Here is a 21,266-nt window from a genome sequence, read left to right as displayed (position 1 = left end):
TTATTATTGAAAATTTGAATCTGAACATGTAACCGTTGACGTTTTGTCTCTGGCCCCTCTGAAACCTCGACATTGCAGTGTTGCAGTCATAAAAATAGATTTTAGGCCACACATTCGTACTACCGCTCCTGAAGTGTTTTAGTTCGTAATTTTATTATTATATTTTTTTTATGTTTAATTAGTTTCTCAGTAGGACAGTTTTGAACTTAAGTGCTCGTCGTCATTGATTTTTTTAATTGTAATAATTTACTGATAAAGGCTATAATAGAATAACAGAGAGGTAAACACATTGCCCCTTCTGAGTTGTAGACTGTTTTGTGTCGATTAATACTTCTTAATGTTATTATAAGCAGCAATTGTAAGAGATCACTATTTGAGACAAATAAATATTGTTATTATTATTATAGGAAATTCCTACCTACATGGGCCATAATCAAGTGTAGGAGAGGTTGCGGAATGTAAGGAAGTTATTGCTAAGGAGTTATTATTATTAATAGGTGGCCGGCACTCGTGCTCCAGCCGCAAGCCTCGTGAACTGCACTTTGGCCGCTCCATGCGCAGCTCACACATGCCGTATGCTGTGTCCACTCGGCTTCGAGCTGGACCCGCAAGGGTGTCCGCTCTGCAAATGTAGAGATCCATGCACTTCTATTACATGTCCTGGACAGTTGTCTTGTCAGTTGGAAGAGACCCCGTGCTTGAGACCGCCGTGCCCGCCTGTACCTACATGTAAGTCATTTTATATCTATGTTAATATTATAAAGAGGAAAGATTTGTTTGTAATGAATAGCCTCATAACACTTGATCGATTTAAAAATTAAAATTAAAAAATTTAATCAATTAGAAACTCATATTGTTATGCACCCGGGTGTTCCCCGGGCAGGCTTATGTAGGCGTATGTTACAGAACTATTCCTATAGTAATATCGTATTTCGATGTTTGTTTTAGTTATTTCTTAGTAATATCCATAATCGTTTTTCTAAATCAGAAATGTGATTCTCTTATTTTGAATTTAGTAATGAACTGGATTTTGGCTTTGTGAGATGTTGCGTAATCTATTAATGCATTAAGCAATATTATTTTAAGGTAAACGTGGAAGAAGTCTTCAAAACATTTGTCCCGTCGGTGAGCCTCTTCTGATATCAGAAACAAGTCGACCATTCCTCTGTGGCACGGATCCTGGCAAACCCAACTGTCCACCACTGTATAGATGTTTAGTTGACTCAGGTGAGCTAGCACTATTGGCACACACACAGACACATCATCATCATCATCATAATTATTTACATCATTAATCGCATCATTCATAACAAATAATTAAATTAATTAATCCCTACTTGTTGTAACAATTACATTTTTATTGCAATACGGAAAAATTTTGACCTATCATTAAAGTGATAGGTACCTAGGTATATCATCGGTAGAAAGTTACATTATCAACGAGTATCACAGACTGTCATGGGATACAGTTAGTCTTATATTTAGTGTGGTTTTATTTCTTGCTAACAAAACAATATGCCAGCAATAATTTATAATCCCTGGATTCATATTATGAACAAAGAAAAATATACTGGTGGAAGGCAAGGAAAACTCTAAATAACTCAAACCGTACAAAGCCTGTCAAACTTACGCTGATATGTTCGTTGTGTGGGGCGAGATTCATATCTTGTCCAGTAATATAATGTTAATCATAGATAAGATATTATATAATGTTAATGGGCTGGATTGATATGACGTAAGTTACATGGATTCTACTGTAAACCAATAAGCAGTATATAATTAGAGATCATGACGCAATGAATTAGTAATAAGGTTATTAAATGGTAGAGTATCGTGTGAGTTCTCTGAATAACGAACTGGGAACGATAGTAACCATGGCAATATCTATATACGTGAAGCAAAGACTTTGTACCCCTTTTAAGCAAATTGCGCTGACTGAGGAGAATGAAACGCACACTTATATTTTATATAGATAAGCAGTACAGAATGCTAATATTTTTTTTTAATTATGCACAAAAATACATTTAATCAAAAACCGTTACACACACTACCTACTATTATTTAACAGACACACGCACATATACTCTTTTTAAGTGTTATTGCTGGTTCCTAAATCTTTTTGTATTTTTTATTATGGTCGAATCTCGACCACTTGTAAAAATAATTACAGCAATTAATTGATGGTTCTTTCTCCTTAGGAAACGACTATGGGGTATGTTGCCCAGCATCCCTCGAACTCAGGAAGGCTGGAACATGTCCAGCACAGAACGCGTCAGACCTAGAATGTGGTACTCCTTGCGCGCACGACTTAGAATGCCCATCCATGCAGAAGTGTTGTGATGGCGGGGAATGTGGGAGACATTGTACACTACCACATAATGTGACAATGTGTACACAACAGAAAATGCTGGCGGAATTGCTGGTGATCAGTGAGAAGGAAGGCAGGGGGTATGTGCCGCAGTGTGCTGCTGACGGGTCCTTCGAGTCGAAGCAATGTTCGAGGAACGGTTTAGTTTGCTGGTAAGTGTTAAGTAGAAGTACAGTCATCTACGTGTTTCAACTATAGGATCTTGCTATATGAGCTGTATGTTTAATGAACGAAATATTGCAGAGTACGGAAGCATAGCACTTAAGTCTACTGTAAAGGCGAGGTGGTAGGGGTGCTTTGGTGGTCACTTGGCTATGAGATACCCGTGATGCTGTTTATTTATATTTCTCTTTTATATTTTATCTTTCTTTACAACAGATAGATCGTTCGGTTGTTTATTATTAACAGTTACGTATAAAATTTGATTCTCAGTAAATTGTTACTTGATATGTGCTGATATAATTATAACTTATAATAGTTATCTAAACTATTTAATATCACCGATGTGGGTAATCAATTCTTTGACCCACTTTCCGGTACTCAATCGCTCTCAATTTTTACATACATACATATGTAAGTCAGATGACAATGCAATGTTATGGCATACTTATTGTAACATTGCATTGTTAATACCGAGCCAGTCTGATGTCTGATCTTCAATATGTATCTGCTTTGTTTTAGGTCAATTTATCTATACATACAATAAAACTGAAAAGATCAAATTGAGTACATAGAAAAAACGCACTAAAAAGTGTCATAGGGATGTTAGAAGTGAAATAGAACACATCAAAATTTTTTCACCTCTTTTGTTTCTTTATACATTTGTCTGTTTGTACGGGCTAATCTCCGATAACTCTTGGACCGAATTAAATGAAATTTTGCATAGTGGTACCTTACTTCCCCAGTCAATATTTTAGATACTTTTAATCGCGAAAAATTAAAAAGTTCCAATGGAATAGTTAAAAATCTATAGTAACTTATATATCTTAGTATACAACCTACTCAAGAAAGTCATTTTGACCTGAGTAAAAACTGAGAACGACACGTAATTTGTTAATTTTGATTCAATATTCTCACACATAATAAATAGGTAGGTACTAATATCGATACATAGCATATAATATCGAAGAAATAATAAATATCACGCGGACAAAGTCGCATGCATCTACTAGTCGGTCATAAAAATCACATACCGTCACACCTATCTCCGACTGAAGTACACAGAGACTAATGAACGCCAAATACTCCGTTCATATAACTTTTGCTTGCATTCATCGACGTATTCATTCACAGCTTACGGGTGCTTTTTATTTGACCCTTTTGCAATACGTCGTCTATCTTGTCACCAAAGGACATCCGTATTGGGCTTGCTATACTGGCACTTCTATTTATTCCCACGCGATGTATATCTTTCTGCCATTATGTCTCTCTTTTTTATCCACCACCCGACTCGAGTTGACGCGCATGGGACCAGAATACTAATTTACAAAATTAATTTTATTAAAATCGTACCGATTTTTATATTAAAAAGTATTTTGAAAACGTTAAAAGCGTTTAAAAGTTTGTGAGTATGGACGGATGTTTGTTACTCTTTCACGCAAAAACTACTTAACGAATTTTGATGAAACTTTACAGTAGTATATAACATATAGTCTATAAATTTCACATGGGTGAAACCGCGGGCACAGCTAGTTATTAAATAAATTGTTTCTGATAATTGATAAATAACGACATCGTAAGAATTTCGTAGTGAATACTCTCAAGAATCGGCATCTAACCCGTAATACAATTTACTACATCAAAGCGTAGAATCAGTCCGCTAAATTTTCCAAATTCTTTTATTTCATTAAACAAAAGCCATAAAAGCCAATGGATTGTAATATCTGTGGAAAATCATCCAATTTTCACGAATAGTGATGATCCCGGTTTAATCCGCAGCCAATTTGAGCATCACTCGAGCGGAACAAATTGATCGCCGTTATCTCGCGCGGAACAGTAATGCCCGCTCATAAAAATTCATTCATTCGTTAAAACATAAAAATGCCAATAAGATTACGCGCCTGTTTTGTTTATGATATTTTTTTTCATGTATCATTAATTGTGTAATGATACTATTATATATTCATATATATCATCAAGTCCATACAAGTATTACAAATTCGAAAGATTTGTTATCTTTGACATCTAAACGGGGAAACTTCAGATCGAGATCTGAAGTAGGTAGTTTTACTAGAACAGACATAGGTTATATTTTCATTGCGGAAGATTGATAGTTCCCGTGGTTTTGCCCGCTGTGACTGAGAGGTATACCATCAGGTTTTTAGCCGGTTGTACTCGAATATAATGCGAATAGGTCTCGAGGCGGATTTTCTTGAAAGAAAAAGTAAAAAGCGCCGGTAACAATTAGTTTTTTTTATTTATCATAAATATTTTCTTGCACTCTACTTATTAATCTCTGTATTTATAATCTTTATTAATGATAAAAATGTAGAAGTAACTCTATGTGTTCGTATGCTCTTTTCGCGTAAACTACTAAGCTTAATTATTATGTTCTATAAATAGGTTGATGTATAAGGATATTTTTTATTTATGGATTATAATGGAATGGTGCACCCACCTGCGCTAACGGTTTACGCTGGCGGGGCACCAGTGGGAGATGACAAGATGAGCATGAGGTCAGGTCAGCTAGCCTATCGCAACAAATTCACCAGGAATGTATCATGATGGTTTCCAGGAGGAACCGCGTGGAGGTCAACCTGACTAGTGATGGGGTCATGAGTCCAAATTACTAACAATCCGCTTTCTCCCTTGATATTGGGTGTCCCCAAAAATATTATCTGCCTTTAATAAAGTTTGAAACAGCTTATACAGGAGATGAAAATTTGTATCATTTCCTGAGTAGATTTTGTTAAGATAATTACTACTGCGGAGATGCGTGTAATGGGTATTGAGAGTAACAGATAGTGTACAGTTAATGATTATAATTAGCAAACAATGTGTGTGTGAGACAACGTGCCCTAGTGGTACACTACTCCGACTTTAGATCTCACAGGTCGTGAGATATAAAAAAGTTTGTGTCGATTTTAAATTCTCCCGTACTCTCTGTGATGGATTGCTAATAGTGGTCCAAATTAAAGCGAAAACAGGGGTCACCCGCTAAATATATGCCCAGAAAATTCTTTGTTCATGTTTTTATTGGTGGATATATAATAATAACGTGGTATAAACTTTCTGTATCTGTGTTATTACCACCACAACCATTTGCAAACAAGATGGTAATCAGCTTGTTAGTAACTCTTATTTGTTAAAATTCGTCAAGCTATCTTGGTTATATTTATCTTGGGTGCATCTGTCAATTCACTAGAATTTGATAATTTTTGAACTGCTCCCCCCATCCTTGTCACATTTGTGAGATTCCCTCCTGCCTAGTGTGACCTTTTACATCTTTCACAACTTTATTCAATACTAGCTATTACTAGCGACTTCTTTCGCGTGGAATTTAACTGTTTTATTTATTGAAATAAATATAATTTCTAAAATAAAACTAGCCTAAGCTACTCCATATAACATTAACGAGTGAGGTTCGCCTAATTTCATCCAACTATTTCTGAGATTAGCATGAACTAACAGACAGACAGACAGATAACAATTTTTTAATAGATAATAAGTTACCTTAAAAGTCTAAACAGACAGTTTAATTTTATTTATTTGGATAGATTATGTAAATATTTATAAAATGTTCGTCAATAGTTCTAATTCCGTTTTATACCATTTACATAGAAATTTTTAGCATCACTTGTCGACTCTACATCTGACGATATCTGAACATTTTTTTTCTGAAGTTTTTCTGGACAGCGGAATAAAAGTACACATTGAATCCTTCCAGGTGCGTAGACTCAGAAGGCAACAAACTCCGTGGGTCTATGGGACCTTCGACTGGTGTCCAATGCTCCCCCCTCCCGCGGCCCGCCCGCTCCGGCGCCAGGAGTCTTACGGCGTGCGCGCGCGCACTCTGCGCGGGCGTCTGCGAATACGGTTACAAAACCGGGGCAGACGGCTGTCCAAGTTGCGAGTGTGATGATCCGTGTGCGGGTTTCCCGTGCCCTGAAGGAGAGGAGTGTGTCCGAGTTAAAGAAGCGGAGTGTTCGGGAGAACTGTGTACCGGATATCCTGTATGTAAGTAAATGTAACCTGCATCTATGTTGTTTTTCATGAATTCATAAATAAGTAAGTTACTTCTGTTATGGATAATATGGTTTTCCATGAAGTAAGAGATTTTCTTTATAAATAATGATGCAATGGTGCACGCGCCTGCGCTATAAGATAGTAGTTAGAGCTCTTAGCTTATCGCGGGGAATTCTCCTAACCATGCCAATTGTGGTAATTTATTTAGATATTTGAACAAAGCTAAATTTCATCAGAATGGGTCACGACATATATAAATCTATAGTCTCTGTCGCTTAAATTGGCTGTAATTCTGTAGTCACTAATAGCCTTTACACGTACCACGCTGTCGGCCTTCACACGAATGTTAGAATAGAATAGAATAGAATAGAAAATCATTTATTCAAATACACAAGAAGAATAAGCAAGAAACTTGTGTGTTGCTCTTTTAAATAATTTATTCTTCAAGTGTGTGAATACGGCAATGGGTCACCCGTTATATATAAATCTATAGGCTGTAGTACTAAATAGTTACCATTAAATTGGCTGTAATTCTGTTACCATGTTTTACTAATACGCCTTTAAAACACCAGACCACGTCACGCTCTTTCACGAATGGAATCGGCCTTCACGTAGAGATAAATTATAACGTATATAAATGGAGAATGTAGGAAGACAGAAAACGAGAATGACCGCACGCGCCGCGAGTTCATATAATCCAGTGATCTTCAATCACTGAGTGCTTTAGCGCCCTATTTATATTTTCAGGTCGGCCGAGGGTGTCATACGAGAACCCATGCGATATCGGCGTGCCGGCCTCCGACGAGAGAGGGGCGGTGGTATCATGTAGGGAGGGTGAGGAGGAGAGTTGCCCGGCTGGTCACGTGTGCACGCCGACGCGCCGCGACGCTGCCGTCTGCTGTCCAGATCCGCACGAACTCGACACCACTACTGAGAACGATCTTCTTGATGTAAGTTCATTCATATTAGACAACTAGTATACTTACATAGTAGTAGTCGGCTGTCTGGTGATCCCTCTGATTGCAAATAGCCTGTATAGTGCTTGAACAAGCTCTGCTTAACTTGGGACTAGATAACGATGTGTGAATTGTCTTGAGTTACTATTATAATTTATTTAATTTTAATGCACACAATACAAAAGGTACTCCATTTAGTGGACTTAACACCATTCGGCAATTTCTACCAGTCAACCATAGGTTGCGCAGAATAATTGATGTGTATGAATGGACTAGATAAGCTTCGAGTCGTGCGGCGCGGAGGCGGAGGCGGCGTGCGCGCTAAACTCGACGGTGCGGTGTCCGGAGGGCGCGTGCGAGGGCGAGCAGACGTGCTGCTCCACGGCCGGATGCGGGCCCGTCTGCCTCGACGCCGCCAAGATGCGGCTCCAGGCCGACCGCGTCGACGACACGCCCACCAGTGAGTCTATGACTATTATGTCAAAACAATATTTTTCGGTCAGCTAGTGACGGGTCAGGTAGATGGATGTTTGTTACTCTTTCATGCAAAAACTTAAGGAATTTTAATGAAATGATGTACAATAATATAGCTTATACAGCAGAATAACATGTGGCATACTTACAAATTAGGCCGGATCTCTTGATGGATGATATAAATTAGAAATCATACTACGATGGACACGAAAACGTAGCGCTAATGAATTTTGATGAAACTTTATATAAATATAACCTACAAATTTCACGTAGGTGAAACCGCAGGCACAGCTAGTAATGATATATGTATATATTTGCAGTGTGCGAATACCTCCGCGACTTCGACGAGAAAATGGAGGGAACAGTTGATGGTATGAAGCTGGCGCTGCCCGCGCCCACGTGCGCCGCCGACGGCTCGTACACGCCGCAGCAGTGCGCCGCCGGCCGCTGCTGGTGCGTCGACTCCTTCGGCACTGAGATACCGGACACCAGCACCACCAACGCCTCCTCCGTCAACTGTGACATGTGAGTGGTTTCATTATCCAAAATATCTTATCACGTCACGTACAAGCGATATCGCGCGTGGAGGGCAGGTGGCAGAGGAGACAGTCCGCTGTCGCGTTGTGAGAGAACTCTTTCTTTTAAGAGAGAAACGTGTCCATTTAAGTTTTACTTTTGCTATGTCTCCCAACACAAATTTCTTTTTTAAATTTAGGAAAAACATATAGTTGTTTTAGTATATAAGTACTTTTACTATTTATATGTTTATTTTGTTGTTTTTTTATGAAGTACTACGAGATACCATTTACATGTTACGTGGCGGCAGATTTATGGATAAAATTTTGTATTCTTGTGAATTTGTAGAATTTAAGAAGAATATTCAATCATTAATCATTAGAATACATTTATGTAGATGTACTCAAGAATGTCATAATTGTATAAAAGACAGCCACTGACAAAGGACTGGTGGATGATTGTAGGCAAATTCTTGGATTCTTAGCGAGTTAAGCATCAGAGTCATCATCAAGATTAGCATTTTGGATGGAGTTGGGCTTAAGCTAGTTGTTATCCTTGTACTGGTGCAATGAATGGAGTCGCAGACACGACTCAGTTAGGTGTATAATGATAACGGAATATTGCACCCCCCTGCACAAACAGTATACATAAGCAGGATACCAATGGAGGATGATAAAATGAGAATGAGATTAGGCCAGTTAGCCCATCGTGTTGAAATTACGAGGAAATAACGATGGTGATTTCCACATGTAGGTCGATCTCATATGGTAGCAATGGGTTACTAATCACCATTACTAACAATTCCTTCACCCCGTGGTTACAATGTGGTGCGTACATCCAGGGTGCGGTCGCGACTGCAGTGCCTGGAGCTGACGTGCCGCATGGGGTGCGACTACGGGTTCGAGCTGGGCGCGGGCGGGTGTCCGCAGTGCCGGTGTCGGGACGCGTGCGCCGCCGTCAGCTGCCCGGCCGGCCGCGCCTGCGCCGTCGTCGACGTCGCCTGCGACGCTGACTACTGCCCGCCGGTGCCCGCATGTCAGTACTCGCTATGATATTTATTAGCTTACCTTTAAATGCGCAATCGCCTTCCACGCAAGAAAGAATGAGCATGTAAAAAAAGTACGATAAAGACGCCGCGTGCTGTTAGATTATTTCCGCGTCCTTCAATCGTGCGTATTTTGGCGTTTTTTTATGATAATGAATTATCATTACAGACTCACATCGGTCAGACATAATTACTAAATTATTGATAATTTATAAACCTTAAACATGCCTTTGGATTACAACATTTGTGAAATATACATTAAAATTTTACAAGAAAGTGTAACGACATTCAAGACAGTCGCAATCATGTGCAAATAAGTGAAAAAATACTTGTAGGACTAGAAGCCGGCGCGTTTTGGAGTGGAAAAGCCAGCTCGCGTAATCCAAGCGCATAATCCAAAATAGGTATTATTTGAAAAATTTTACCAGTTAACTCAAGCGTTTAAGATAAATAAATGTTAAATAATATAATGTTTCATATGTTACATCCTGATCGGTGCAGGTCTGCCGCGACGTCGGGGCCAGTGTCCATACTTGGTGCCAGTGGCGCCGGATGCGGGCGCGTGCGAGTTCTCGTGTCGGTCGGACGGCGAGTGCGCGGCCGGCGAGCGGTGCTGCGCCACCGGCTGCGGGACCGCCTGCACCGCGCCGCTCTACCAGACCGCCTGCCAGCAGGCCAGGTATGACCGCCTCCACTAACATGAATAATAGGACTACCTCCACTAACATGATATATTTATATATAATATAATACAGGAAAATTTATATATATAATACATCTACACCCCTGCGAAGACGCGGCGAGTAGCTAGTTTACAGTAAAATGTATCTAAGTATATCTATCAGTTGTCTAGTACCCATATAAGTATGTCAGTTGTCCGGTACTCATAACACAAGCTTTGCTTAGCTTGAGACTAGATGGCGCTGTGTGAAATGTCCAGGGATAATCTTTAGGTATTAAATGAAAACCAGGGCTACACTATACACATATTGAATCAATTTATAAAACACACTAAACCACTGACAGGCTTTCACAAATAACAAGAGATTAATTGTATTAGGCTAAGACCTATAAAAATAGATGTAAGTGTGGAAATAAAATAAATTGTGTCAAATTCGACATCACTACATATAAAGGCAACACAAATCGAAACTATAAAGTTAGTAGTATTGTTATTATTATTATTTTCAGAGCTCTAACGTTACACATAGCAGCAGAGAGCGGTAGTCCACCATCACACACATGGGTGCCGAACTGCGATGAAAACGGAGTTTACACCACGGTCCAGTGTCGGGACTCCAACAGCACGTGCTGGTGTGTTGACGCTGTCGGCAACGAGGTAATGCGCACATTTGACGTGTAGAATTTAATCTAAAAGCCAGAACTTTTCTCTTGAAATATGTAACAGGCAACGCCGTATATTTTAGCTAGTGTAAAATATGTATACACATCGTCAGCTTTGTCGATCAAAGTTCGATTCTGTAATAGTAGCCTCTCTGGGCCGTTTTGCATGTCGAGCCGAGACTATTAAAGTACTGTGTAATATTATTATATTTTAGACCTTGTATGTTATCCTACACAATGTATATTATTTTAAATGAATAATTAATAAAATAAATATACTATAATAACAATAAAACAGCCTAACTCTTACATTATTTTTTTTTTATTATTATTAAATACACGGTACTCAAATCATCGACATATACATAACATATTTTTTATAATTGTTACCTCAAAACTGCGTTTTTTATTAAATTCTTTGATTTCCAAAGCGTAGTCCCAGAAAGTTACATTAAAATGGGTTCAGTATATAGGTAACGGAAAAAAAGAGTTATTCAGTCGCGTTTACTGTTCAGAATAGTCCAATACTATAAACAGTCCATCATTAAGCTTTATTGTCAGATGATGAATGAAGATGACTATATATATAATATATGAAACAAGAGGATAAAAACTTCGAAGCGATTAAAATTTGCTTGGTACTATTTTTAATTCCTGTTCACAGATTCCAGGTACCAGAGCAGTAAACGGGGAACCAAACTGCGATTCTCCAGCTCAGTGTCCCGACCCTGGGTGCAATGAGGAAGTCATATGTCCCCACGGGCCGGCACTAGACCATACTGGTTGTCCAACTTGCGAATGTAGAGACTTATGTGCTGAGGCTAAGTGCAGACCTGACGAGACATGCGAACTCGTGCCTTTGGAGTGTGAGGTAAGAATATGTTTTTTTTTATGCAATAGCAATGAGAAACCAGCTAATGAACTATTTTATTGAACGGGGTATACGTAACGCCCTAATCATGAACAGCATTACGGCAACATCCGTAATACCATTTATAAGTTGCTATTCCAAAGGTCGTTTTAATTGAAACACAGCTTAAAAAGAAAGTAGCTTGGCGGTTGAGATCCACGGTTTTTTACAAAGTTTAGGTTGGTAAAAATCCATTCCGTTACTTGCTTAGGGCTGTATGCCCGACATACAAACATGTTACTAAGAAAATTCTACAATAACTAAATATATTCAATGAAATTTTGTCCATGGAAAAGGTAACTCAGATTTTCTTTATACAAGTTGGTTTGAGAATTACACATACCTGAAAAACTCAACTTTCACTAAAAAAAGAATCTATTTTAGCTCATTTGTCAGTTTAAAAATTAAAAAAAATGCGCAACACAGTAAAATTATTTCTAACAAATTTCCAGAAAAATAACTAAAATACTTTTATAATTACTACTAGCTGTACACGCGACTTCGTCTGCGTGGAATTTAACTTTGTTTTTCTAAAATAAAGGTAGCCTAAGTTATATTTCATTACATCAACTACCTGCCAATAAATGTCCCGTTAAAATTAGCCGGAACAAACAGACAGACAAAAATTGTAAAAAATGTTATTTTGGTATATGTGCCGTATTTATATTCATATGCAAGTAGTAAAAAACAGTTATTTCAATATTACAAACAGACACTCCAATTTTATTTAATGTATAGATAAGTAAGAGTGGTAGAATGGAACGTAAATATATTTGGAACAATTTCGATTAAAAGTATTGTAGAAGACGCAAGGTCTCTGAATAAACTTAGAACAAATGTTGAAGAACTGAACACCATTATCATTACGTATATATGTAATAATAGTACATTTATTTAGCATATATCATACATGCACTACAAATACCATATTATTAAATTAAATTGGCCGTACGTATATGCACATATACGCGCACATGGTCACACCAACAGAATGAAACAATTAGAAACCAATATGCTGCTATAGAATATTTTTGCTAAAAAGGACTCCATTCGGCACATCTCTGCAGTCGAAGCTACAGTGCTGATTATCAGCGGAGGCCTCACGGTAAATAATAACATAAAACAATTTGAACACTGATGGTTGGTTCAGGGCTCGGCGTGCGGCGCGCTGGCGCGGTGCCGGCCGGCGCCGGCGTGCGCGGGCGGGGCGCCGCTGGTGCCCCCGGGGGGCGCGGCCCCGCTGGCCTGCGGGCCCGCCACGGCCGCCTGCCCCTCCACGCACGCCTGCACCTACGCGCCCCACGACACCAGGCCCTCCGTCTGCTGCCCCAAGCCCCGTGAGTTACATTTACTCCACTCTAACCTTTGACGGCCTCGGTAGCCTAGCGGTTTAGCACACCGCATTACGTCCGATGCTCGCGGGTTCGATTCCTCGAGTAGTACAATCTTTTGTATTAGTGAGTATGATTGTTTGGGTAGGTCTGAAAAATATTGTATATTTCAATATTCTGTATGTTATTATTATTACCGTTACTTTTTGGTATGATAACTAACAAGTGTGGCAAACGTAACTGATCAACGATTCGATTCTAAAATTCTTCGAGCTACTTTACAGGTGTGTTCCATCATAAAGTTAATGTAAAAAAACCGACATTGAATTGCTGGAAAGACCTTATTATATTATTAATTTATTATATTATATATATTAAGCTTTACTTGATTTTATTATACTGCCCTTTATAAAAATTCTTTAATCTTCATGATAATCATTAGGTATATTATGATAATTAATTACTGTTACTAAAAAAACTCAAATTATCTTCACACTAAAATTTATTTCAGGCACGGTGTGTTTCGAAAGCAAAGACGAAGGCATCTGCGAAGGTACTGAAAAGATGAACACAACTCGCTGGTACTTCAACCACAAGCACAACCGCTGCGAACGGTTCCAATACCACGGCTGCTCCGGCAACCACAACAACTTCAAGAGTAAAGATGAATGTAACACAGCTTGTCCTGGTAAGTGATAGCCCCTCACCACCACCACCATATTATACGTGATTTTCCTTAGAGATATCCATTTCTACAACTGACTTGTCACCTTTGAATGGACGATACAATAAAACTATTTAACCAATCGAAAACATTCTTTTGTTTTCGAATACTAAATTCAAGAAGATGAAAATGCTATATGATTTTTTTTTTAATAATCGCGGGATGTTGGCAAACGATACGACTTAAAAGACAGCCTAGGTATAACAAGAAATTTTGTCTTCAAAGTCAATTTTTATGTATAATATACCATGTTCGATAATTTTTGTGACAAAAAAGTAATAGTAGTGTAAACCCATTGGAAAAGTAAGAGAATATAACAGAACTCATCAGTAATATATATTACGAGCGATCTGAGGTCGGGAAGTGGAAGGGTAAAAAACAATTAATCCGATTTACAGCAAAACTAGAAGTCCTATGTAAACAAAGTAAATGGCAAAGTTGTAGAAAATAAAAAGATCTATAATTATTGTATTAACACTTTTTTCACATAATTTTTGTATAATATTCAACCATGTTTTTTGTTTTTCACTTTTATCTTTTTCAAAAAAATATATATGTATATACGAAATAGCCTATTAAACATACAAGTAGTTGACACAGTAGTTAACTGACGAATTCTAAAATGCTTTTCAATAACTTAGATATTATATTAGTATATACAGTATTTAGGAATTAAATTTTGTTAAGTAATTTCTTTCTTGCCTTAGAGAGTTGTATTTCTCTATCTTCCTGTAATATAAGATTATCATCAAACGGTACTTTTAAATCATAATCAGTATATTTGAGTAATATCTAATATTTTAAGTTATAAAACATAAAACATCAGAAACTGTTACTCAAATATGCAACTACATAACTCTTTGCTTCTAAAACAGTGGAAGGGGCTACTACCAAATTGTCCTTAAAGAAGACTTCACCATCTTCAAATCCTAAAGGAGAAGGCATGTCCTCTTCATCTATTTTCCATGTTGGTGTTATGGGATTAACTTTGAATCAACTCTTACTAACTCTTGTTTTACTTAACTATATAATCTTATTATTTACTAAATCACTCGCATTAATCTTATTCTCAATAGTACGAGATCCGGCCGATCACTAAATGCATCTGTTTTTGTAATAACAATTAACTTATTATATATATACATATACTTATTATATATATTCATGAAAATGGGAATATACCGGGGTGACTACCAAAATATGGCGTGCAGTATTTTCAATTGAAATAAAATAAATTTATTTTTAGAAAGCATTACGTTCACTCCTCACTACATAGTATAAAAAAAAGTCGCTGTCCCTGTCGGTCCGTCCCTATGTATGCTTAAATCTTTAAAACTACGCTACGGATTTTGATGCGGTTTTGTTTAATGGATAGAGTGATTCAAGAGAAAAGTTTATATAGGTATATATAATACATGTACACCTGTGCGAAGCCGGGGCGAATAGCTAGTTTTTAAATTAAATATAATGCATCTTACAGCAATATAGATAAAGCTTGAAAAGTTATGGCTGCTCCTGGCTACATAAAAATAGATTAATATTGTGATCTCGGTGCTGGTTCTTAGACCATAAATATTTGAAACTATTATATACACAAGTTGCATATTTATGTTGTATTGTATTTAATATCTGTGGCAAATTTTAACCTAATTACAACTTAGGTATTAGTGCACAGCTTACCTTAACAAAAATTGATGACCATACTGCAATCTCACCAGCACTACCTTACTCTTTTTTTCTAGGTATTAGCTTCTCCGAATAACATGAATTCAAAATCATAACTCTTCTTTTGTTTCCCCGTGGTCGGGTTCAAAACACTATTGTTTTGTTATTTTATTTATTTTATTCAGGCTACTAATAGCCCATATTATAAATACCTTACAGACTAACATACATATGAATGATATTATAATAATTAATACAAAATATAAATATAAACTGTGTGTCTGTGTGGTTATGAATGTTATGATCATAGAAGAATACCTATTTCTCAGTTCGTACGAAAAAGTTCCATCAAACAACTAAGTAACTGACGTATAGTCAAAATCTGTATACATATACTATTAACAACTTTGTGTAGAGCATTTCCATGCATGTATTTTAATTTATAACTATTCAAAAGTAATTAATAGAAAAAGAACTATAGTTTATATTGAAATCACTTACATATAGTTAACTTTGTTAATATTAATTCCACAGTACTGAGTCCTTGTGAGAGACTACGCGAGAGGAATGAAGCCAAAGCGAAGAAATATGGACAAGTGTCCTTCATACCTAAATGCGATGCCAGCGGTCTTTGGGAACCGGTTCAATGCATGTTGGATATTGGTAAACCCCTACATATTTTTCTGTATTAAGCACAGTATCTACCCCGTAACATTAATTAATGTATATTATAGATGATACGGGTATGTACCGTCGTCTATGTTATGTACTTCATTATATACAGTTTTTTACGAGGTTTTCTCGCATGGGATTTTTCAAGCAGAGTATATTAAGGTTTCTTAAGCGTCGGTAACGCACGTGCCACCCCTGATGTTCTATTCGTCCATAGGCTACGATAACTGTTTACCATCAGATAGGCTATATGCTTCTTTGGCAGCATGGTAGTATAAAAAGAAAAATGGAAAATTTATTGTATCAAGTAATTGGGATTTTATTTAATTACTTAGGAGGAAATATATACTTTGTGTTTAGGTTTAATATCGACTTCTTTTCGTTTTCATTCAACTTTAATTCCCAAATCCAAGATCAAGATTTAGTATATTTTTTATGTTTTTTGTGTCTTCGTGAAATAATTTCACTTCCAGTAATCGTGTAAGTTTAGGATGATTGTAATGATTTTTTATTGCTTGTTACAAAAACTGTTGTCTTTGAACAGATGTGTGCTGGTGTGTGAGTGCTCACGGTGAGTCACTGAAGGGCTCTATGGTACGTGGAGCCAAGCCCACCTGCAATTTCAGGCAAGCCAGGAAATGGGTACAACGGGATCCGATCTACCAACGCGCTAGAGCTGCCGAAGGTAAACAACTATAATGAAATTATACACTAATATAACTAATTTGTCTGTCTATCTGTTATTAAAATCAATTCTGCTATTTAATTGTGTAAAAATTAAATAGCAGAATTGATCATAATGAAATTTCACGTGAAAATAGTTTGTATCACGGAGATGGGCTTTCTGTGAACTAAAAAAAGCAGACGGAATCGCGAGATAACAGCCAGTATTATATTTTCACAATATAATTTAGCATCTGCTAATGACAGTAACAGATTAATGCTAGTATTGTACGAGTATTAGACTTACGATAGATAAAAATAATGGTTGCTCATTTTCATTCGTACAGATTTAATTTAATGTTAATAAAATATGTATTGCAGTGCTAGAAGAATTGATCATGCAAATGACAACATATCGAGAAGACGACTTCGATGACGACGAAGAAGAAGAACTTACCGACATAGAAAATCAAAATCAACAAGATGAATCCAAAGATGATAATGTTAAAAGTGAAGACGAAGATAGTGCAACAGTGCTATCGGAAGTCGTCGAGCCGCGGACAGATATTGCGAGAACTGTCGATAAGCCTTTAGAAGTTTCTGATGAGAAAGTAGTATTTAAAACCAAGTGTCAAATGATGCAAGAGGAAAGTGAAAACGGTAAGAAAGATTTTGTTCTTAAGATTAAAATTTTGTTAGAAGTAGGATTGTCGATATGTTTTAAAATTATATTTCAATATTTTAAATTTTGTCAGTTGAATTCGTCTATTTCTGCTGCCAGACATGTTATTTTGTAAGTTTTGTGCCAATGTATGATGTGGCTGTGAAATTACAGTGCAGAAGCATAGAGGTACTTCGAGCCTACCAAATTTCTTCTTCCTGTCATGTGACACGCTATTTTTTATTAAAAATTTATTACACAAACACACAAATGAAGGTGCCCATGAAGGGCTTTACATCTTGTGACATTTTCTCCCAATGAACCATAGGTCAAACGTTAATGTAGGCGGTGCCTATATCTAACGGCGTTGGTTCAGGTTCAGATGGACCGTTAGTTCATTTGCTAGTCCATAAAAAGTAAAATTTGTATCTACTTGTATACTATATACCTGATAAACTATCTGATGATGGTATTTTATCTGTTTAGGAGCTGAAGGTCCACCTCCGAGATGCCTATCAGATGGATCGTTCTCCCCGCGACAGTGCTCGCGCGGTCGCTGCTGGTGTGTGGACGCGGCCGGACAGAAACGACCTCATGCCACGCCCGTTCCGGATATTCCCGCTCCGGACCCGTGTGGTAAGTTTTTACCACCAGAGTGGTTTTTTTAGAACAAAGTTCTTTATAGGACATTATACTCTAGTCTAGATATTTTTTGCTGAATCAGAAATAATGAGATCTAAAGGCCCTACGGGCTGACAAGACTGCGACTATTGATAGTGTCGACGAGACATCTAACTTTTTCGAAGCCATCTAATGCTGCGAGCCGTAGCTACTACATTACGGCTTCACTATTCAAAAATGGGGGCGACACTTCAAACGTCTCTTTTATAATAGTCAATGATGCTTCGATATGTGATACCTGTTTATCATTGGAGTGTATTTTGACAGAACAAACGCAAGTAGAGTCAGCAGTGCTGGAGCTGGAGCTACTAGGCGCGGATGCAGAGGCTGCGGAGCGCGCGAGATCAGCACTGGCTGCGCGACTGGCGGCACTCGGCGTGCGCGTGCCCGTGTGGGTGCGACGCGAGCCTGCCGCCCTGCGACTGCGTGCACAATTGTCCGGACCGCGCTCCGCCGACCTCGTGCACCATGTTGAGAGCCTGGTAACTAACTAACCCGCAGCTGGTGTGGCCAGTCGAAGAAAACTCTAATTTAATCAATTCATGTAAACGATGAATTGATTAAATAATGTGAAAACAAGAAAGTAGTATATTATGAGATAACTCCAAATACAGTCTGAAAATATTGATGAACCAACTTGATGCACCCATAATAAGAAACTGTTTTGGTTTACTACTTAGGCAGAGATTTACTTACTTGTAATCATTGATGCAATGTAATTATTATATACTAACAATAGATTATAAAAATTGTCCCTAACAAATGGGCTATGGATGCCTTAATAAATATCTAATGAAGACTGTCTGTGTGTGGCAATACTGATGGTGCGTGGTGTGGTCGTGCAGGTGAAGCAGGAGAAGCTGGCGGCGATGCGTGGCGGAGCGCGTGGCTCGCTGGCAGCGGACGTGGTGCGCAGTGAGTACCGGCTGGCCGCACCGCCGCCGCCACCGCTCCACCAGCGGGAGATACTCACAGAGTCCACGGTATGTGCACACACACACACACACACACGTACATACACATACACACGAACATACACACACACACACACACACATTTTTCTTACTGGTGTACCGGTCTGCGTTGGAGCGGCACCAGTGGTGAATGGTAGGATAGGCATAAAGTCAGGTAAGTTAGAACATCGTTATGAATCATCAGCATTAGGAATCAACGATGATGTTGTACTGAGATGGATGGATAGAGACCGCGTTGAGGTCGCTTTTGTACAATATCAGCAATGGAGCTATTATTCGCCATTACCAAAACAATAATGTGACTTGTGTTGATTACAAGAAAAATCTTTAATTAGGTATTTCATTATCGCTGTATTATAGCGTAACTTGCGTACTATTACACAAAATAGAACTCCAGGAGCTACTGAACAGGACTTTGTTGTTATATTGTTTCCTTTTACAGCACAAAAGCAGCAGACACATATAAAAACATACTAATTTATGTTTATTATTCTAATAAATTTGTTCTTCACTGAAGCTATTATTACAGTTATTTTTTAATTAATTTACTAGAATCCTAACCATTATTCTAATTTCAGGTATCAGCAGCAACGTCGTACCATACAGCGTTGATAGTACTGGCTGCAACTTCCGCTTTCATCATCAGCGTGCTCTGCGTGCTGGTGATGTTATACCGCGCCCGATTACAAAGAGAACCTCACAAAGCCGAGAGGTTCCTTCCTGCAGCACCACCAGTATATGTTCTCTCAGCTGATGAGAAGGCGGAACTGGCGAGGGTACTACACGGCCCTCCTCCGCCTCTCCCCCCGAACAACGACGACGCCCACACGAGAGTATAACTCGAGCGCTACCCTATCTACGTTACTTGAGCCACTTCTCACTTCCAAAGTAAACTTAGTACAGGTTAAGAAATTAGGGTCCAAATATTGGCTAGAGTTGAAGTAACGTAGCGTTACCCTGGCCTATAGAGGCTGGCGGCCATTATGCTTGTACACAGAAGCAGACAAGAAGTTATTTGTGTAATTTTCAATGGATTCTTCGTACTGAATTTGTGAATATTTGACCGCGATAATGGAGGTGGAGGGTCAAGTTTTTGGACGGATGTAGTAACGATCGCTAATTTGATAATTTTGCATTGAATAGTGCTTTAAAGGGACACGATATAAGCAAATATTCTAAGCATACCACTAGATGGAAACGAAACGAAACACAACTAACAATTGTTAACGTATTTAGATTGAGATAAGTTATAAAGGTACATTGGAGAAAGTATGGGCTACTACATACTACCTCGCATTAACCATTTATTAAATTTGTCAAATGCATAACATTTATCTATTTATATATTTTAGATGTATGTTGAGCAATTCATAGCTCAACATACATCTAAAATACATGTAGGTAGTTTTAAATATCTTACAAAAGGGTTGACTTCAGATCATTTCTTCATTTCTAGTTTTTATTGAATTATACCTGCAGTATAAATGTATGTAAACTATAAAATCATCTATATATAATATAACACGACATGCTGTCATTAATCTGTCTGCTCTGGAGAAATCAAATCGTCTAGAGAATAACAGTAGAGGATTAGTCCGAAACTAAGTAATATAGATTAGACCTAAATATTTAAAGCAACTACATTCTCTACCAGCCGTATCAACCGTATCGATCGGGAGTTATATGTAAATGCTATACAATGCACAGAAAACGATACGTAAATGTTTTATTAATGTTTTATAGTTGCTATTTTCATAGTTTGAACCTCCAGTTGGCAGACTAAATCTAATCGGAATATTAGTTTATGATAATTATCCAAAAAATTAATTGAATAGAAAGCTGTGCATACAAACTCTTACAATAAGGCATGTCCTATTATTTCTACACGATTTAATTTGTCGACATTAAAACCTTTGACTAATATTGGTTCATCTTAGCGATCGTTATCATTTTGTTCATTCAATCATTCAATGGCAAGTCGACGCGACAAATCCGTTGTCTTGTCATTGAATAAATTTAACTTGTTAAGTTTTATATCACTTATAAGTACTATAAGCAAGCGTAGTGGTGTGCGTTATTGATGAAACGCGCGCCTCT

The 21,266-nt window shown here is 37.8% G+C and overlaps 1 protein-coding gene across 2 annotated transcripts in view; it reads left to right on the top strand.

The window, feature by feature from the left end:
* Positions 1 to 20,670, top strand: part of LOC131851703 (uncharacterized) — a 75,812-nt gene extending 55,142 nt beyond the window's left edge. The window contains exons 5-25 of one of the 2 annotated variants that reach the window (XM_059202228.1): positions 498 to 729; positions 1,087 to 1,227; positions 2,199 to 2,520; positions 6,255 to 6,544; positions 7,301 to 7,503; positions 7,786 to 7,969; positions 8,304 to 8,508; positions 9,341 to 9,534; positions 10,046 to 10,223; positions 10,736 to 10,883; positions 11,553 to 11,759; positions 12,949 to 13,135; positions 13,641 to 13,817; positions 14,729 to 14,794; positions 16,053 to 16,181; positions 16,735 to 16,875; positions 17,235 to 17,513; positions 18,001 to 18,150; positions 18,463 to 18,677; positions 19,041 to 19,178; positions 19,748 to 20,670. In XM_059202228.1, the coding sequence (XP_059058211.1) occupies positions 498 to 729; positions 1,087 to 1,227; positions 2,199 to 2,520; positions 6,255 to 6,544; positions 7,301 to 7,503; positions 7,786 to 7,969; positions 8,304 to 8,508; positions 9,341 to 9,534; positions 10,046 to 10,223; positions 10,736 to 10,883; positions 11,553 to 11,759; positions 12,949 to 13,135; positions 13,641 to 13,817; positions 14,729 to 14,794; positions 16,053 to 16,181; positions 16,735 to 16,875; positions 17,235 to 17,513; positions 18,001 to 18,150; positions 18,463 to 18,677; positions 19,041 to 19,178; positions 19,748 to 20,008 (4,047 nt within the window). In that variant the 3' untranslated portion in view covers positions 20,009 to 20,670. The remainder of the gene's footprint in view (positions 1 to 497; positions 730 to 1,086; positions 1,228 to 2,198; positions 2,521 to 6,254; positions 6,545 to 7,300; positions 7,504 to 7,785; positions 7,970 to 8,303; positions 8,509 to 9,340; positions 9,535 to 10,045; positions 10,224 to 10,735; positions 10,884 to 11,552; positions 11,760 to 12,948; positions 13,136 to 13,640; positions 13,818 to 14,728; positions 14,795 to 16,052; positions 16,182 to 16,734; positions 16,876 to 17,234; positions 17,514 to 18,000; positions 18,151 to 18,462; positions 18,678 to 19,040; positions 19,179 to 19,747) is intronic. The other variant, XM_059202227.1, reaches the window with a different exon arrangement.
* Positions 20,671 to 21,266: the final 596 nt, after the last annotated feature.

The sequence above is a fragment of the Achroia grisella genome, unplaced genomic scaffold (assembly GCF_030625045.1).
Source record: "Achroia grisella isolate CSIRO2021 unplaced genomic scaffold, CSIRO_AGI_Agris_v1 utg807, whole genome shotgun sequence".
NCBI lineage: Eukaryota > Metazoa > Arthropoda > Insecta > Lepidoptera > Pyralidae > Achroia > Achroia grisella.
This window is presented reverse-complemented; position numbering and strand designations above follow the sequence as displayed.